This window comes from Hylobates moloch, unplaced genomic scaffold (assembly GCF_009828535.3).
Source record: "Hylobates moloch isolate HMO894 unplaced genomic scaffold, HMol_V3 SCAFFOLD_1, whole genome shotgun sequence".
NCBI lineage: Eukaryota > Metazoa > Chordata > Mammalia > Primates > Hylobatidae > Hylobates > Hylobates moloch.
This window is the reverse complement of record NW_026652276.1, coordinates 39,304,416-39,323,027: the sequence shown is the minus strand read 5'-3', so window position 1 is coordinate 39,323,027 and position 18,612 is coordinate 39,304,416. Positions and strand designations below refer to the sequence as shown.

The 18,612-nt window shown below is 39.3% G+C and overlaps 2 protein-coding genes and 1 pseudogene across 3 annotated transcripts in view; 1 reads left to right on the top strand and 2 right to left on the bottom strand.

Moving 5' to 3' along the window:
• Positions 1-11,819, top strand: part of FAM117B (family with sequence similarity 117 member B) — a 138,330-nt gene extending 126,511 nt beyond the window's left edge. Inside the window, exons 8-9 of one of the 2 annotated variants that reach the window (XM_058439630.1) lie at positions 6,672-7,608; positions 11,728-11,819. In XM_058439630.1, the coding sequence (XP_058295613.1) occupies positions 6,672-6,990 (319 nt within the window). In that variant the 3' untranslated portion in view covers positions 6,991-7,608; positions 11,728-11,819. Of the gene's footprint in view, positions 1-6,671; positions 10,978-11,727 lie in introns of those variants that run through there. The other variant, XM_032754914.2, reaches the window with a different exon arrangement.
• Positions 11,820-14,943: 3,124 nt separating this feature from the next.
• On the bottom strand, positions 14,944-15,159 carry LOC116810429 (phosphatidylinositol N-acetylglucosaminyltransferase subunit Y-like). The gene has a single exon (XM_032754913.2). The coding sequence runs from the start codon at positions 15,157-15,159 to the stop codon at positions 14,944-14,946; it is 216 nt and encodes a 71-aa protein (XP_032610804.1).
• An 86-nt stretch (positions 15,160-15,245) lies between these two features.
• On the bottom strand, positions 15,246-16,260 carry LOC116810427 (protein preY, mitochondrial-like; annotated as a pseudogene).
• Positions 16,261-18,612: the final 2,352 nt, after the last annotated feature.

The following is an 18,612-nucleotide window of genomic DNA, read 5'->3' as shown; positions in this document are numbered from 1 at the left end:
CCTAAGCAGGATTTTAAACTAACAGTAGTATCTAGTGCCCTTGGTATGTGATCTCCTGTATTCACATACTTCTTTTGGCTAGTATTCTAGTCAGCTACTCCCATTTTAAACTCATAAGTCACCCAGAAAGTATACAGCCTGTGGCTCCTTGCTTTACAAGTGATGACTAAGGATTTGAGGTTTGTGTGAGATGGAGCAATTTAGGTGATGAATGTTATTTGGAGATATGATGACAGTGTTTAGCCCTCGCCGTCTAATTTCACTGTGGTTGCCAAGTCCGAGAGCCACCCTTTTTGGCTTTTTTTACTGCAAATCCTGAGATACAACATGGAGATTGTCCAGCCTTCTGCAGTTTACACAGTTTGTCATCTTTTATCATTAACATCTTGGAGTGATTTGAAATATGGCATTCTAGGCTGGGCGTGGTGGCTCATGCCTGTAATCCCAGCACTTTGGGAGACCAAGGTGGGCGGATCACTGAGGTCAGGAGTTGGAGACCAGCCTGGCCAACATGGTGAAACACCATCTCTACTAAAAATACAAAAATTAGCTGGGTGTGGTGGTGCACGCCTGTAATAATCCCAGCTACTTGGGAGGCTGAGGCAGGAGAATTGCTTGAACCTGGGAGGCGGAGATTGCAGTGAGCCAAGATCATGCCACAGCACTCCCAAGTAGGTGGGAAGACGAGAATTGTACACGAAAAAGCCAGAATGCAAAAAAAGGCATTCTTTTGTTTCTCTCATGTGCTTTCTTGTCAGTGCTTCCTTGAACCTGAATTCTGAATAATTTAACCACACAAAGAGCATTGTTTTTGAATCCCTTCAACTTCTCTACTAGGAAACACCAGTCTCCTATCTGCTTCTGTGACTGTAATTGAAAACTCTTGTTTTAGCAACTGCTTATTTTAGGTTTTTTCACCATATTAGCTTATAAGTTTTAAGTGGTACTAGCTGAGAGTTTAAGCCCGTTTTATAGCAGATTTGTTCCAGGGACTCCCTGCATCATAGTCACCTGGGGAGTTAGTAGAAACTGTAGATTCCAAGACCCTACCCCAGACTTAGTATGGGTAAATATGGAGGTAGGACGTGAGCTGTGCATCTTTAACAAGTAGCTCAGATGATTTTTATGCCCATTGTGAAAATACTGGCTTATACTTTTTCATTAGTATTCTCAAGAAATTAGGTCATTGTTTTCACCAGTTTGAAAATCATGTTCCACTCCCTTCTGGCCTGTATAATTTCCATTGAGAAGTCTGTTGCCAGACAAATTGGAGCTCCTTTATATGTTATTTGCTTCATTCCTCTTGCTGCTTTTAGGATCTTCTCTTTGTCCTTGACTTTGAATGTTTAATTATTGTATGTCTTGGGGTAGTTGTTTTTGGGTCAGAGCCATTTGGTGTTCCCTGACCTTCCTGTACCTGGGTATTTATATCTTTCTCAGGTTTTGGAAAGTTTTCTGTTATTACTTCTGAGAATAAGCTTTCTACCCCTTGCTATCATTCGACATCCTCTTGAACAATAATTCCTAGATTTGGTCTTTTGAGGCAATTTTCTGTATCTTGTAGATGGTCTTTGTTCCTTTTCATTCTTTTTCCTTTTTTCTTCTCTGACTGTATATTTCCAAATAGCCTGTCTTCAAGCTCACCAATTCTTTCCTCTGTTTGATTCATCTCCTGTTTATATCACAACTCTTATGAATTTTTTAGTTCTGCAAATGTATTTCTCAGTTCTAAGATTTGTTTGATTTTTAAAAATTATTTCAATCTCTTTGTTAAATTTATTTGATAAATTTCCAAATTGTTTTTCTGTGTTATCTTGGAGATCACTGAGTTTTCTTAAAACTGCTATTTTGAATTATTGGTTAGCAAATTCACATATTGGTGTCTCATTAGCATCAGTTACTGGTTCTTTGCTTTGTCCATTTGAGGAGGTCATGGTTCCCTGTTTGCTGTTAATTCTTGTGGATATAGGTTTATGTCTTTGCATTGAAGGATTATTTATTCTAGTTTTCTCTGTCTGGCTTGTTTTGGTTTTTACTGGATATATTTGCTTACAGATTCTTCACTGCTTGATTGCTGCCTCCTTTTTGGCTCTAGGTGGCGCCTTAAACAGAGGTCCACCATGGCTCTAGTAAACAACCTAAAGGCTGCTGCTCCTGAATGGGGGAGGTCCCAAAGTTCCCAGCAGCGTGGGAAGGCTAGGTCGGAGTTCCTGCCGGAGGGACCTGTGTGGTGCTGCTGAACCACTGTGATGTGCTTTCACCTAATTGCACAGCAGAGTTTCCAAGGGCTGGGGATGGCATTTCTGCCTCCCCTCTTTGTTTTCGCCTTTCCTTGGGGATATTTTTCCTTTCATGTATTTACCATGCTTCCCATGGGTTAAGGCAGTGTCTTGTCAGGGAACCCAGGATTGTGGGGAAGCTGGTTGTCTAAACCAGTCTCGGTTTTTCTAGTGTAGAAACCATGAATTGTGCTGGGCAGAATGAGGGTAGGGTTGTCACAGATGTGGAAGTCTGATTCTCGGTTTTTTCACTTCTCTGTGGCCCCAGGAACTCTCTCTTCATACTTGAATTCTAGGATATTGCTAGTAATCACCTCAGTAATACGTATTTGTTTTTGGTTTTCTGTGGCAGGGAGTGGAACCATGTGCTTCTTTACCACTATTTTGGAACTGGAAAGCAGAAATGGGCTCATTCTGTTAGGTTAAAATCTGTTGGCCCAAGTGTACTTTTTTGGAGTTGTGCCGGCCCCCTCCACCACCAACCCTGCTGAGACAGGTTCTCATTCTGTCACCTAGGCTGGAGTACAGTGTTGCAGTCAACAGTTCACTGCAGCCTCGACCTCCCTGGGCTCAGGCACTTCTCTCACCTCAGCCTCCCAGTTAGCTGAGACCACAGGCATGCCACCACACCCAGCTAGTTTTTGTAGAGATGGATGGGGTTTTGGCATGTGCTCAGGCTGGTCTTGAACTCCTGGGCTCAAGTGATCCATCCGCCTTGGCCTCCTAAAGTGCTGGGATTATAGGCATGAGCCACCGTGCCCAGTCATATTACATGTTTTATGGCACATTGATCTGTTAGTAGAAGGTAAACCTATTCTTTTTCTTTTAATGTAATGTTTATTATACGTTTTACTGGTAGAAAGACTGTGTAACACAAAAACACTATTAATATTTTAATTATGTTCCAAAGGCAAATTAGCAGTCGTAACTAAGTGTGGATATCTAAGAAGTAATTTTAACCTTTTGTCAATAAAATAAGTTACTCAAAGTCTTTTAAAAAAATTAGTCTCTTTTTGTCCCAGAAATGTCAAAATTAGAGCAATAACCACCGTGCACACTATAATGAAAGCAAGGGTAGATTGTTGGTCCCAATATAACATTTTAGCTTTAGCCATTCTTTTAAGAATACTTTTCTCACTAAGTCTTACTTTTGCTTTAAAGTACTAACTCTGACCTGAACTGGGGGGTTGGGATGGAGTAAGGAGTGATCTCTGATTTCTAGAAATGTATCTGTTTACCTGAAAGAAAATAGGTGGTTGGATTTGGGCCCAAAAAGGACAAAACCAGATTTTGTACTTCTGTCTCTATAATCTTTTTGATAACAGCACATACCATAGCCATGTCATCTGCACTTAGTAAGTCCTTTTTAATGAAGTTGAATATACTCTTTCCTGATCCCAGCTAATGAAGTCCTTAGATTCTGACACATTATGGCTTCTTTGCAATATAGAGAGGCATTTTTAAGTTATATCTACTTTGAGACATAATCCTTTTGGAATAACTGCTTAAGAAAAAATAAAATTTTAAAAACAGCATGAGATTTTTTCTTTCTATGTATGACTTGTAAGTTGAAGAATGCTTTGAAGTAACGTTAGTATTTGCAGCTTCTGCTAGCATATGTGGAGGTCACATATCCTGTGGTGGGTCATGTTTTTCTTGGATAATGCGCTCTTAGAAGCCACAGAGGTTAGGAAAGTGATTCTTCTTGGTGGGCTGGGGTAGTGACAGGAAGAAGAAGGCACAAGGAGAGTTTTTTTGGTGCTTTATGTTATATTGGTGTTAATGTTCTGTTTCTTGATCTGATCAGTTAGACAAGTTATTACTGTTTACATTATTTTGTGTGAGGTATATCGTAAGTCTGTTTTCATGAAAGCAGCAAGGAAGTTAAATGGTTTTTAGATTCCTGTCATTAAAAAAAAATTCCAGATAAAAAACTTTATCTAAATCTGGAAGTTTGTACTTCAGAAATGTAAAGTTTCATCCCAGAGACCTATTAGCAGCCATGAGTCTTAAGTCTTTTTTTTTTTTTTTTTTTTGAGACGGAGTCTCACTCTGTCGCCCAGGCTGGAGTGCAATGGTGTGATCTTGGCTCACTGCGAGCTCCACCTCCTGGGTTCACGCCATTCTCCTGCCTCAGCCTCCCAAATAGCTGGGACTACAGGCGTCCACCACCACACCTGGCTAATTTTTTGTATCTTTTAGTAGAGACAGGGTTTCACTGTGTTAGCCAGGATGGTCTCGATCTCCTGACCTCATGATCCACTCGCCTTGGCCTCCCAAAGTGCTGGGATTGCAAGCGTGAGCCACTGCGCCCGGCCATCTTAAGTCATTTTTAAGAAGATAACCTCAAACAAATAAGTTAATTAAAAATCTAGGCCTCATTTGGATGGAAGTGTTAAAATTAGCCTTTTCATTTTCTACAAGAAGTTTTTCATTCTACAAGAATGAAAGTTAACTTCGGTAATTCTGTCTTCAAAGGAAAATTTAAGGCATTATTTAATTATGGAAACATAACCTCAGCTTCCTCAAGTTCAGTGTATTGAAAATCATGCTCTCAGATGATAAAAATAGAAGGGTGTATGTTGTTGTTATCAGTAATATATCCAAATATACTTGTGGCACTAAAAGTACTCAACTATTCAACAAAGAATAGTGCCCAGTTGAACATAACTTACATGATGTATTTTTCTTTGTTCTTAATTGTTATATTTGCCAAAGCTCTCCATAGTGTTCACTGTTAATAAAAATCTGCCCACCTAATCATTGTCTACTTGGAACACACATCTTTTTGGTGTCCACTCCCCATCTGCTGTTCACTCATTCTTCAAAACCCAGCTCAGAAGGTTACTACCAAACCCTCCTTCTTCCTACAGGCCACAGGTTATCCACCCCCTTGTGCTACCTCTAAACCTTTTTATAAACCTTTGTTATCATGCCTGTTAGATTCTCTTGTGGAGGTCTTAACAACTCTTCTGTGCTGTGGACAACTTTGGCAGTCTGTCTGGTAAAGCTTGTGGATCCCTTCTCCGAATAATGTTTTAAATGCATCATATATGCAAGATTATAAAGGAAGCTAGTTATGTTGAAACACATCTCTGTCCCCATCACTCCTCACCCCACAAGAACTATAAATTTAGTCCACCTCCTCCTTGTGGATTGTTTCAACTTTGTATCCTCAGAATTTAGTGCACACTTGGATTTTTATTGAACTGATCTAGATTTTTTTTTTTCTTATGAGACAGGGTCTTGCTCTGTTGCCCAGGCTGGAGTGCAGTGGCCTGATTATGGCTCAGTACAACCTCCACCTCCCAGGGCCAAGCTATCCTCCCACCTCAGCCTCCCAAGTAGCTGGGACTATAGGTGCATGCCGTCAGACTAGATTATTTTTTTTAAAGGTTTTTATAAAGATGAGGTCTCACTATGTTGCCCAGGCTGGTCTGGAACTCCTGGGTTCAAGTAAGCCTCCCCGCTCAGACTCCCAAAGTGCTGGAATTACAGGTGTGAACCACCACGGCTGGCTGATTTAGATTTTTATTGTCATTGGAAGAGATGAGACTCAACCTAAGTCTTGATTTACTTAGGTTCTCCCACCTTGGTTTTGTGGCATTTCTGTGTTACTTTAACAATGTAGTTTTTTTATACTTTTAATTTTCATGAATTACCATTAATACCAATATCTTTTTCAACAATTTGGGTTAATTTTCAGGAGGACCTAAGAAAAGGGAAGAATTTGGCTTTAATAAAAAGCTTTCAAAGCAAAGGAGTTTTTATTTTGATTTCACATTTACATTATATTGCTCAGAAAACTATCATGGTTAACTCAAAGAATTGTTTCCATCAAAGAGATTTTTACAAGCACTTGAAGAGAAAAGCCATGCCTACCATAGTTTTCGTCATGCAATGGTGGAACTTAGCAAAAGGCGGACATTGTATATCTTTAATTTCCTTGCTGTCTCCTTCCAGTATACTGTAGACCTCGGAAAAATCGTGGCAGTGGAATATACCATACATAAAGGCATACATGTCTTTAAACATCTAGATTTTCTTTTGCTATAGGAAATTCATTATTCCCTTGACCGTCTTAGCTTTTCGCTGACATGCAGTGCTCATCAGGCTGAGCCGTCTGCATGGTAATGGGGCTGTCGAGGGAACTGAAAGCAGCAGTGATAGGGCTTCTTGCATTCTAAGATACATATGTTGAATCATGTCAGATAGCACTTTGGTCCTTGGTGTTTGAAGGGGGGACGGAGCTTGAGTTTTATATTCCTTTTCTGTGATGTCAGTTAACTGTTCTTTAAAAATAAAAGAGCTTGTTTCCAAGCTTTTTTTTTTTTTTTTTTTTTTTTTAAGTTCAGTGACTTAAAAGCATTGGGTTGTCTGTTCTGTGTCTAGGCCAAAACAGCTTCATGAAATCCCAGCCTTTTATTGTCCTGACAAAAACAAGGTGAATTTCATTCCTAAAAGTGGATCTGCTTTCTGCCTCGTCAGCATCCTCAAGCCACTCCTTCCTACCCCGGATCTTACACTCAAGGGCTCTGGCCACAGCCTGACAGTCACCACTGGCATGACAACCACTCTGCTGCAGCCTATTGCTGTGGCCTCCCTGTCTACAAACACAGAGCAAGACCGAGTCTCTCGAGGAACAAGTACAGTCATGCCACCAGCTTCTCTACTCCCACCACCAGAACCAATTGAGGAAGCTGAAGGATAGGTCACAGTGCAATGTGGCTGTTGTTCTGGGAAATTGGGAACCTCCTCAGATCACTGGATTCTGATGGCATCGTGCGCTTCTGGTCGGCTGTGATGTGCTCCAGCTTTCCAGCGACATGTGACGGTGAGGCTTCTGGAAGAAAGGATCCCCCGTGACGGCTCTGCCCCACTTGTGAACGCCACCACTCAGTGCTTAGCCTGCTTTTTATCAAAGCACTGATTGAAACAAGAAAGGTCTCATTCTTTACCTTTGGAGAGACAATATCACGTTTTTGTTTTCGAATTAGACTTCTTTAAAACACACACACACACACACACACACACACACACAGACACCCCTGATCCTTGCCAACATGATTCCTAAAGGGAGATGTGACTGATGCTGCAAGAACCATCTTTTCTATGAAAATGACTATTTTATAATATACCAATGTTACATTTTCTGAAACATAGCAAACAGGATATTCAAAAGATTCTTTGGTGGCCTCTGTCTCTTGTTCCCTTTCTAGATGTGTGCTTTTCTCAGCTGTTTTCAGCTTTGGGACCAAAGGGATTGTTGACGTTTTCCCAGCAATCTTAATCTCATGACTATGTTCTTCTCCCAAACAAGGATTGATAGGTAAATGCATTGAACAACTATATATAAAAAGAGATTAAAAAGCAATATTCGTACATTACGTGATTTATGTTTTTGATGTCAAAAGTTTGTGCTTTGGGTGAAATATTTGTATAACTGCTGTTTTCTTCACTACTCCTGTACACATTTCACCATGTGGTCAGAAAAGTTGTAGTCTGAAGACAAGTGCTTTAATATGTTCTCACCCATATTGGAACTTGATTTAGAAGTCGGTGAGCCAAAAGGAAACTATCCAGTGTTGATTGCTAGCTAAGAGTAAGGAGCCCCTTTGGTTTTCTGTGATATATATATATATGTGTGTGTGTGTATATCACACGCTCTTCCTCCTTCACCACAGGTGTCATTCTGCCTTTAATCATCACTGTATCATAGCCCCAAAGAGATCCTGAAATGGCTGTGCATGGATTTCCTCCTTTGCCCTTGTGATGTTGTTGTCTTGTGGATTTGGTTGGGCTAGTAGTTTGCCAGGAGTGTAATCCAGTGGATAGTGATCCAAACTGTAGCCGCAGAATCCTGTGACTGACATTTTTCTTTGTGGTGGTGATTGGCCCTGAGATTTGTTGCCTACAGATTTTGCTAATTTACCCCCTAATGCTCCACATAGTGGGGAAAATAGACCAGAACTTGAGTATGAACGATAAGCACCTTTGAAAACTCCATACAGTTTTGGATTTGGGCTCATCCTAATATAAATCACTGCCAGTATCACATGACATCAGTATTTGATTTCTGGGTATGTGGTAGTGAGATTAAGGAGCAGCTTTTTTCTTTTTGAGACGGAGTTTCACTCTTGTTGCCCAGGCTGGAGTGCAATGGTGTGATCTCAGCTCACTGCAACCTCTGTCTCCTGGGTTCAAGCAATTCTCCTGCCTTAGCCTCCCAAGTAGCTAGGATTATAGGCATGCACCACCACACCCAGCTAATTTTGTATTTTTAGGAGATATGGGGTTTCACCATGTTGGTCAGGCTGTTCTCGAACTCCTGGCCTCAGGTGATCTGCTCGTCTTGGCCTCCCAAAGTGCTGGGATTACAGGTGTGAGCCACCACGCCTGTCCAGGAGCAGCTCTTTTTAAAAGTGAGTTTCAGCAAACAGTGAATAAAAGCATCCTTTTCATTTCTTCATATACTACTTTATGATGCAATAATTTACTGTTCCTATACATATTATAAGGTAGAAAAAAGTTTTTAAATCCTTATAAAGAGGATACAGTTTAGAAGGTTAATATGTCAGCTTACCCAGACATATTCTATCAAGGAAAACCTAGTGGTAGCAATAAATCTTCGGAAAGGACTTCTTATACTCATGTACCTTTAAAACATCTAAGCAATTTAAAATAATCCCTGTTGAGTTTAAATTCGAGATGCATTTAGGTAAATCAGATAAATTCAAACATTTGAATAAATCTGTCAGGTTTTAGATGGTAGGATTGATGAACTTTGGTACTTTCTCAATCCAAAACTAATTTATTTGGAACTAGTACGTTATGGCTTCTCAGTCATTAAAAGCTCAGTTATTTGGGGTCTACATTTTCTCACTGAGAGCCTTGATATTTTGCCTCCTTTGTTATGCATTGTAACTTGACTGTATCACCACTGAGTATCTACTGTATCAGAAGTTCAGAAGAAAAGGTAAAACTGAAATCAGAATGGGGGTAGAGGAAGTTAAAAACAAGTTATTTAAAAAGAACTGTTGGTTTTTGGATGACTTGAATTCTGTTAAATCTGTGTTCTTGACCTTGCACTTCCATTCCTCTTCCATCTCTATCCCTGCCAGTCACAATGGCATTTTAGAACTAGAATGCCACTCTGTAGAGGTTTTCCCTTTTGCTCTGTTGTGCATATTTGTCTAATTCATATCTTTCTGTGGAGTTTCATATATCCTTAATCTAAAGTAACTTAAAATTGGAATGGAAGAACAAGTTTCAGAATTATTTACAGTCTTATAAATAGAACTTATAGTCTAATATTTGGTTGTAAGGAGAATGTGAATTTGCAGGTAAATGAATTGTATGGCAACCAGACAGATCCCTGGGGTTTGGGAGAAATAGAGCTTGAGATTTGAAAAAAAGGTACAAGGTACAAAACAACTCTAACTGCCAGTGCCAAAGGGCTAATTTTTAAGCATGTAAGCTTTATCACAGTCTTGAAAAAATATTAACCATAGGTTCATTCAGCTGTTTTATTTAACCCTTAGTTCCTGGTGGTTGATTTTTTTTTTAAATGGGTCTCCAGCTTTCCAGTGAAATGTGACACCCTCAATAGAATGCATAATGTTGGTTTCTAAAATTACACTCCATAATTATTGTTATTCTGTAGAAAACTGTACAGAAGGTAAATAGAATAGCTTCAATGGGAATATAATTTAAAATTTTTTAATTTTATAAAAATTTACTTCCATTGCATTAAAAGAAATGGGTAGCATGTGTCTTTCAGAGAAAGGAACTATTTGGTTATTCACTTTGTCAATCTTAGGTTTTTTTAATCTTGAAACAATTTCTTCTTTGTGATGATAAAAATTATATAAATTTACTGTTTCTGATCATGACTGAGTCTATTACTTGTCATAGCTTTTGTAAGCAACTGTGTTTTAAAAATACCGGTTTTGCCTCTTTGGTTACATGTGGTGAGCATGGATGTCAAGATTATTTTTCAACTAGATTATTCAATTTGTTTTATATTTCTTATACTTAATACTTATGACCACAGTCCAAATCAGTCTTTTAGAAGGTGCTCTTGCTAACTGTGGAATATTTGACGACATGAAAGTCCTTTTTCTTTGCTTTCAGTTGTTGGCTTTCACCGAAAGAAAGTGTAAAAAAAGGCAGAATTTATAGCTTTCACTATGCCAAGACTAGGACTGGGTTATAAAGATTTTCTTTTGTGAAGGAAAATAAAAGAAAATTTGCCACTACTGCATTTACTTTACTATTGTAAACTTAAGGTTCATTCCTTAGTCTTTGGAATTTTGATGTCTCAAAACCAGATGAGTGGAAGTGCTGAATTTGCAAAATAAAGCTAAGAATGCTTAACTCCGCACTTTTAAGTTTTACTCTGACCAAATTGATGATGAGCAGAGCAGCCCTGAACAGCATTTTGTTTATACAGTCTTGTTTAAGAATAGAATTTTTTTAACTCTTCATTTTTTGTCTCTGTGGAAGTTGTGTAACTCTTTTTAAAATGCAATTTAAAACATTTTGTTATTCTAACAGTTCTCTCAAAAAACAGCATTTCCAACGGTAATCAGTATTGTTACGCTGTACTTATGTATTCCCAGTACCTGAACACTTGTTGCTGCCTCACAAGAAAATAGAACTTTTATGTTAAAAATAAAGTCTGTTCTTCTTGAGTTTTTTTCTGTGAATTTTTGTGTTGTCCAAATTCAAGTTACATTTCTTTTTGGACTGGTTATTTATCTAGCTTTTAAGTGGTACATTGTTTTTCTCAGACTAATAGAAAAATGTGTTTGTGTTCAGCAGCAGGTTCCTTGCTACCCCTCACTTGCCCTAGAACTGAAAGTACCTGCTCTTCGGGGTAAGTGCTAGGCACACATTAAAATATAAGCAGCACAGAGAGATACCTATGCGTGAGGAATTCACTGCTTCAGAGTTTTATTAGAGGTAACTTAGCTGGGGCAGTCACTTACATTCATTATAAAGTACATAAGAGGAGTTTTTTTGTTTTGTTAATTCTTGGTAATCCAGCCATATTCTTCCTTTGTGACAGTGGCTTATATACGCAAGATAGTCGTTCCGTTTCAGGGGACAGTTGTTGAGTTTTAGGGGTTTTGTCTGTATCCACACAACAGAGCTGGTCAGAAGGCTACACTGTAATAACTTAGAAAGCAGGGACACATTTTAATGACATAAGTCACCACAGTAATTTGGTCACCAAATTAATTTTTTTTTGTTTTTGAGACAGAGTCTCTGCTGCGTTACCCAGGGTGGAGTACAGTGGCATAGTCACTCAGCTCACTGCAGCCTCAAGCTCCTGGGCTGAAGGGATCCTTCTGCCTCAGCCTCCCAAGTGGCTGGGACCACAGGTATGTGCCACCACGCCTGGCTAATTTTTTTATAAATTTATTTTATTTATTTATTTTTGTAGAGACAAGGTCTTGCTACATTGCCTAGGCTGGTCTCAAACTCCTGGCCTCAAGTGATCCTCCCACCTCTGCCTCCCAAAGTGCCAGACTCAAGGGATCCTCCTGTCTGAGCCTCCGAAGTGGCTGGGACCACAGGTATGTGCCACCATGCCTGGCTAATTTTTATATAAATTTATTTTATTTTATTTTATTTTTTTCGTAGAGACAAGGTCTTGCCACACTGCTCAGGCTGGTCTCGAACTTCTGGCCTCAAGTGATCCTCCCACCTCTGCCTCCCAAAGTGCTGGGATTATAGGTGTGAGCCATGGTGTCTAGCCTGTTAAAATTTTTGAAATATTATTTCTGAGCAAAAAAGTTAACCAGAGTTTGGGGATAGCTAATATATTTACACAATAATTTAACATAGTATCAAATGCAAAGAGAATTCTAAAATTGGCACGTAAAATTTTCTCCCTTTCTTTCTCAGTATTCCCCCACCCCCACCTTTTAAGAGGTTGAGGAGAGCAAATATGTGAAATACAGTCATTGTAGTCTCTTCTTCATAGCACCTCCCTGCTCATGTGTAACAGAGACTGTTCTTTTTCCTTTGCTAAGATTAGGTGTGCTTTTAAAATATATTTTAGTATGATAATGCCAATAGCCTTTGTAGCTCTTTGAATCAGTGTTTTCCCAACTGTTTGGGTCTTGATATGAACTAAATGAGTTCAACCAACTTTTTAAAAAATGAAGCAGAATAGAAAACATAAGTATATTCATACGTAAGGAGAGTAGTTTTCATGCGTAAAACTTTTGTCAGAGATATATACATATGTTCTAGCTTGTAGTATAAAAAGTATTTCTCACTGAAGGTTGTATTAAAACGATATGAAGAGCACTGCTGTAGCTACAACTTTTAGGTTTGTCTGGTATCTTAATGCAGAAATGAGACTGGGGTCTTCAAGACATTGTTTCTACTTCCCTTTAATAAGTAGCTCCAAAATTTCTAGGTTTTATAAAAACAAACCAAAAAAAACCAGAATAATTCTCTTTCATCATTTTGCATCACCCTCAAACTGAGAATTTATCTCCATATATTCTAACTTTGATTTTATGCACTAGTGTGGATTAGTCCTGCCGAATCATTGTTTTGTAGAAGACTATCTTGGAGGCTCTAATAGTTAAAAACCAGGAGTATAACCATTTGTCTCAATTCTATATCTTAAGTAATTATTTTTTAGATCATTGGAATAATTGAGAGGAGAAACAGAGAAAGTCCTAGATTTAGGGCCACAATTTGGGTGCTAGTTCTGGCTCTGATGCGTAATGTTTATGGGATCTTGGGCCAAGAAGTCACCTTTGTGAACCTGTTTTATTTGTGTGATTAAGGAAATGCTGACAATAGTGCTATCACTTAGAAAATATGAAACTGTAAACAAACATGTGTCTGCCTTCATATTTTGTCAGGTAAGTTTATTCATTCCATAGGGGAGCCAGTGGTTTTTGGTCATGGGAAGTGTTCTCATAAAATTCATTTTAGCTTGTAAAGTTTAAAATCGTCAAAGATAAACTGAAATTGTAATAAAAATTGATAATGCCTCTTGATAGCTTACCGAATATCGGACACTTTACGTATTACTTTTACCCTAATCTTTATAATAACCCTTTGAAGCCAGGTACTGCTATTTTTACTATCATACAGATAACAAAATTGGAATTAGGTTGACTTTTCCATGGTGACATATCTGGGAAATGTCAGAGACTGTCTTTGAACCAAGTCTGACTCTGGAATTCAGAGTTAATCATGTAGTCTTACTGCTACTTTGCTTGCACCAGTGACACTGGTAAAATAAAGATGTTGGAGACATTGCAGATTATGTGACATTGGGCCACACTGCCTTGTTCTTTGTGATCCTCTTCATTGCTACAGCTGCTGGCAGCTTAGTTCAGAGGGTCAAAAGAAAGGAGCTGGTTAGTTATCAGCTCCTGATCAAGGACGTTAGTGACAGACATTCTCAAACTCTCTGGTTTTTAATGTTGCTATAGCTGCAGAAAATAAAAAGAAATACTCTTTAATTTGGGGAGCACAGGTTTTAGGGAGGCAAAAACGAACTTCAGTCACATTTCTGGTGGGTTTTTAATATACCTGGCTTTTTTGAGGGAAAGACTTATACAGTTGGTTTTTTGCTCAGGCTGGAGTGCAGTGGAGTGGGCAATCTCGGCTCACTGCAAGCTCCACCTCCTGGGTTCAAGCGATTCTCCTGCCTCAGCCTCCCCAGTAGCTGGGATTACAGGCGCCTGCCACCACGCCCGGCTAATTTTTGTATTTTTAGTAGAGACGGGGTTGCACCATGCTGGCCAGGCTGGTCTCAAACTCTCGACTTCAGGCAATCTGCCTGCCTCGGCCTCCCAAAGTGCTGGGATTACAGGCGTGAGCCACCTCACCGGCCTATAATTGGTTTTCAAATCTCTGTGACTTGGTATGCCCATTTAAGAGAGAGGGAACAGTAAAATCATCTGGATCACAATTCAAATGTGTGCTTGAAGGCACTACAAAAAAAAACCAAAAATATGTTAGTAGTGGTTATTCCTAGACAGTAGTGCTATGGCTGATTTTTTTCTTCTAGAAGATACTACTTTAAAATGGGAAAAAAGAAACAACTTTTTATTAATTTTTTTTAATTTTTTATGAGAAAGTGTCAACATCTTTATTGCTATAAGCATTTAATGTCAAAGAAATGAAGGTAATTTTACAAACTCAATTTTTGTAAGTACATGAAATTTCTATTTGATTATTTGGTTCTATATCACATTTGTTCAAATGCATTTCTTTCCATTAGAGGGACTATTCCAACATCACTCCTTTGGAATTATTTCAGTCATCCCTAACATGTGACTACCAAAGACCTTGAAGCTAAACAAACAAAACAAAATTTCAATGACTCTTAGATGAATGGAATAAGAAATAGTCATCACATGTCAATTAGGGATGTTTATCTCCAACAAGACACTGTCAAAATGTTTCTTCTGATACAGCAGTTATGTCAGAGCCTTCAAAAAACAAGGGCAGAACAAGAGTACAATAAAAGAAGTGTCTGCAACTTAAGCCTCTCACAGTCCTAAGCCTGATATGCTCAAAGCAAAGCCTCTTTCCCACAAACTAAATTCCATCCATTTGAGCTTTCAGAGATAGATGTCCAAGAGCTATCATTAATATATACAGCGTATTGACTCTAGTTGCATCAGTTATGCATGAAGAGTTTAATAACCACCCAGGTCCAAAGGTGGAAGAATACATACACCGGTATGGTAATAGGCAAGAGCAGGCTGTAAAAGCAAAGGCTGGCTGTGCTAGTGCAGCCCTGTGGGAAGTTTTCTTCCACAAAGGCTGAGTGGAACAGTCCTGCTAAAGAAACCAGTGGAATAAGAACAGTCAACATAGGAAGAGACAGAAACATTCTTCTCTTCCACTTATTACCTGCCACTGTGTTTTAAAAGGTATATGGTACTAAGGAAAGTTGGCTGTTGAGTTTTTTTAATTTTTTTAAATTACGAACCAGTGCTGCTCCACTTCTTGCTTCTTTGATGCTTCATCCTAGCTGCCTAATATGATATTATTAGGAATCCCATCAGTGATTGGATAAGCTATTCCCAACTCTTCATTAATCAATTCATTTGTTGATGCTTCATATCTGAGCGGCTTCTTGGAGAGCGGGCACACCAGTAACTCCAGCGCCGGATCGAAGGCGTGGGGCGGCTCCTCAGTCTTCTTGCTCCTGTCGGCCAAAGGCCACGACCCCTACGCGTGCAGGCACCTACGGGTGACCGCGCCCCGCAGCGCTGAGGCGAGCCTGCCGCGTGCTCTGCTCAGCATGGTCTGGCAGCCGGAGACCAGGCCTCACTGCGCCTCCGACAGCCGGGGTCGAGCTCCTGGCTCCCTGTTCGTCCAGGCCAGCCCAAGAAACAACTTTTTCTTTCATGTTTCTTGTATGTGTCTTTTTAGGTTATGGTCAGTGAGGTGTAGCCACAAGGGATATCACAGGAAAGACACAGGGAAAAAAGTTGTAATATACTCACAGGTCCTAGAGAGACAGTCACTGCATGCTGAGAGGGGGTCACATGGGAGGGGGCTCAGCCAAGCAGGTGGGGAGCGGAGAGGCCTAAGACATGGGCAGGAGCTTTCAGGTCAGGGAGAAGCACACAAGAAAAAGAGAATTTCACTGGTGCATTTAAATGTTACTAGGTCATGGGCAAGGTAGCAAGGGAAACTTGTGGCAGGGGCCACCCATATCACACTGGGCCAGGTGCTCACAGCCTGTTTGTGGAGATGTTGAGGCAGCAAGAAAACCGGAAGTTTAAAACGTACACTACAAATGTAAAAACATACACTGCAAAATCTCACCCACGACACCAGTCAGAACTTCATTTCCTTTTTGTATTTACTCTTTGGCCAATAAGTGGTTAATTTACACCACTGAGTGAAGAACCATGTCTTGACTTTAAATGCCAAGGACAATTTGTTTTGAACTCTTTAGTATTTCAAATGGTACAGAAAAAGATGGAAAAATAGCTTATGTTGGTCTTCTGGATGTGACCCATCGTTACCAACCATTTTTCTTCTCATCTTGTCCCATAGTTTTCTTTGCCATGTTTAAGCACTTTACTGTTGCATGAAATGCATTACTTTCAGTTCTACTGAATTAATATTTTAAAGTTCGTTTTTTCTTCCTAATTTCTATATTCCAAAATTCTGGGACTGCTTCATTGCTCAAGGTAGAGAAATGCAGGGTCCTGCCAACACTATGGAAGACAAAAATAACTGAATCAATTCTGGCTCTCTTCTTTTTATTCCTGCCTTCAATAAGTCAGGTTACATACTATGGTTTATATTTAATTGTTTGTGTCTAGGCTCAGATTTTTGATATTTGATAGTTTTTGTTACTGAAAGTATTTAGACAAATAACGTGCATTATATTATTTCCCATATCTTACATAGTCCCCTTCCATATGAAATAAGAAGGAATTCATCTCACAAGGATTTTTTTTTTTTTTTTTTTTTTGAGACGGAGTCTCACTCTGTCACCCAGGCTGGAGTGCATGGCCTGATCTCGGCTCACTGCAACCTCCACCTCCTGGGTTCAAGCAATTCTCCTGCCTCAGCCTCCCAAGTAGCTGGGATTACAGGCATCTGCCACCAGGCCTGGCTAATTTTTATATTTTTAATAGAGATGGGGTTTCACCATGTTGGCCAGGGTGGTCTCAAACTCCCGACTTCAAGTGATCTGCCTGCCTTGGCCTCCCAAAGTGCTGGGATTATATAGGCGTGAGCTACCGCACCCGGCCTTACAAGGATATTAATTGCCCTGGTTTTATTTTCATTCTCCCATGTCCATATCAACTCAATGTACTTTCTTAATACTATGATCTTGAGGTAAAACCCAAGTTTTTGAATAAGAAAACAATAATTGTATTAAAAACTTCAGGAAACGAACTTTTGTTTTATGCCATCTTGCAATCTTTATTAAAAGAGGCTCAGAAAAATAGAACACATGTAAACTTCCTTCGTTCTAATGCTGTAAGACCTCTACATTTCTAGATGGTCTACACATATACATGAAATATTTATAGTTGAAATACAAAACACTTTTTCAATTTGCAAATACTGAAAACTGTTTGTTGAAATACAGTTTGTTTCTTTTTTTTTTTCTTTTTTTTTTTTGAGACGGAGTCTCGCTGTGTCGCCCAGGCTGGAGTGCAGTGGCGCAATCTCGGCTCACTGCAAGCTCCGCCCCCCGGGTTCACGCCATTCTCCTGCCTCAGCCTCTCCGAGTAGCTGGGACTACAGGCGCCCGCCACCACGCCCGGCTAATTTTTTTTTTTTGTATTTTTAGTAGCGACGGGGTTTCACCATGGTCTCGATCTCCTGACCTCATGATCCGCCTGCCTCGGCCTCCCAAAGTGCTGGGATTATAAGCGTGAGCCACCGCGCCCGGCCGAAATACAGTTTGTTTCTAATCATATCAAGATTCTACAATTAATGAAGGATTTCAAAAACATACAAAATTACACCAATCTGATCTTATTATGCCTTGGTATTCCTGCCTCTCCTAAAAAATGGTTGTAGACATACTAGGCAAAGTTTAGCTCGTCTGGTGTTTTTTTTAGACTTAAACACATTCTTATCCAGTATAAATAAAGTATAGATATTTCTCCCCATTTAACATAAAAAATACCCTATTTTGAGGGTTGTTCTCAGCCTACCATTGGTTAAGGATAATTAATTTACTTCTTATTGAATGGATTATCTAGATTAAGACAAAAAGCAACCAGTCATTCTCTGTTCTGTGCTTATCCCGTCCTTTCCCTCCTTTCTTCAGTGTGGTGGTTTTTTATATTAGCAATATTGGTTTATTAGAGGAAAATTTCCTTCTGACCACAAAAGCTGCTGAGCTTCAAATAACTAATCTTGAGGAAATACGAATGTGGTTACCTTCATCTTGATAAAGTTATTGATATGCTCTTCAAAAATAATGGTTGGACTTACTGGAAGTTAGAACTGGACTTGCTAAGGAAGTTAATATTGCTCTGGGTTAAATGGGAAACATATACTGTGTTGAAAGAAGAAATGTTATAGAAACTAGTAACAGAATAATAAAAGTCCCTTGTATGTCTCCATTTCGGGAGAACTTTTGCTTTTGGAAAATTTAGGGTGTTCCTAGTATGGACTTTGGGCTTCTGCTTTGTCTGCTTGTTAAAGTATCTGTATTCGATAACAGGGACTTCCTTGCACACATGTGAGGGAGATAAATATCTCAGAACTAATGCATTAGCAAGGTGACCACTACAAAGAAAAGTGGTACAAACTCTCAAGACATAAAGTTAGCTTTTTTTTTTTTTTTTTTTTTTTTTTT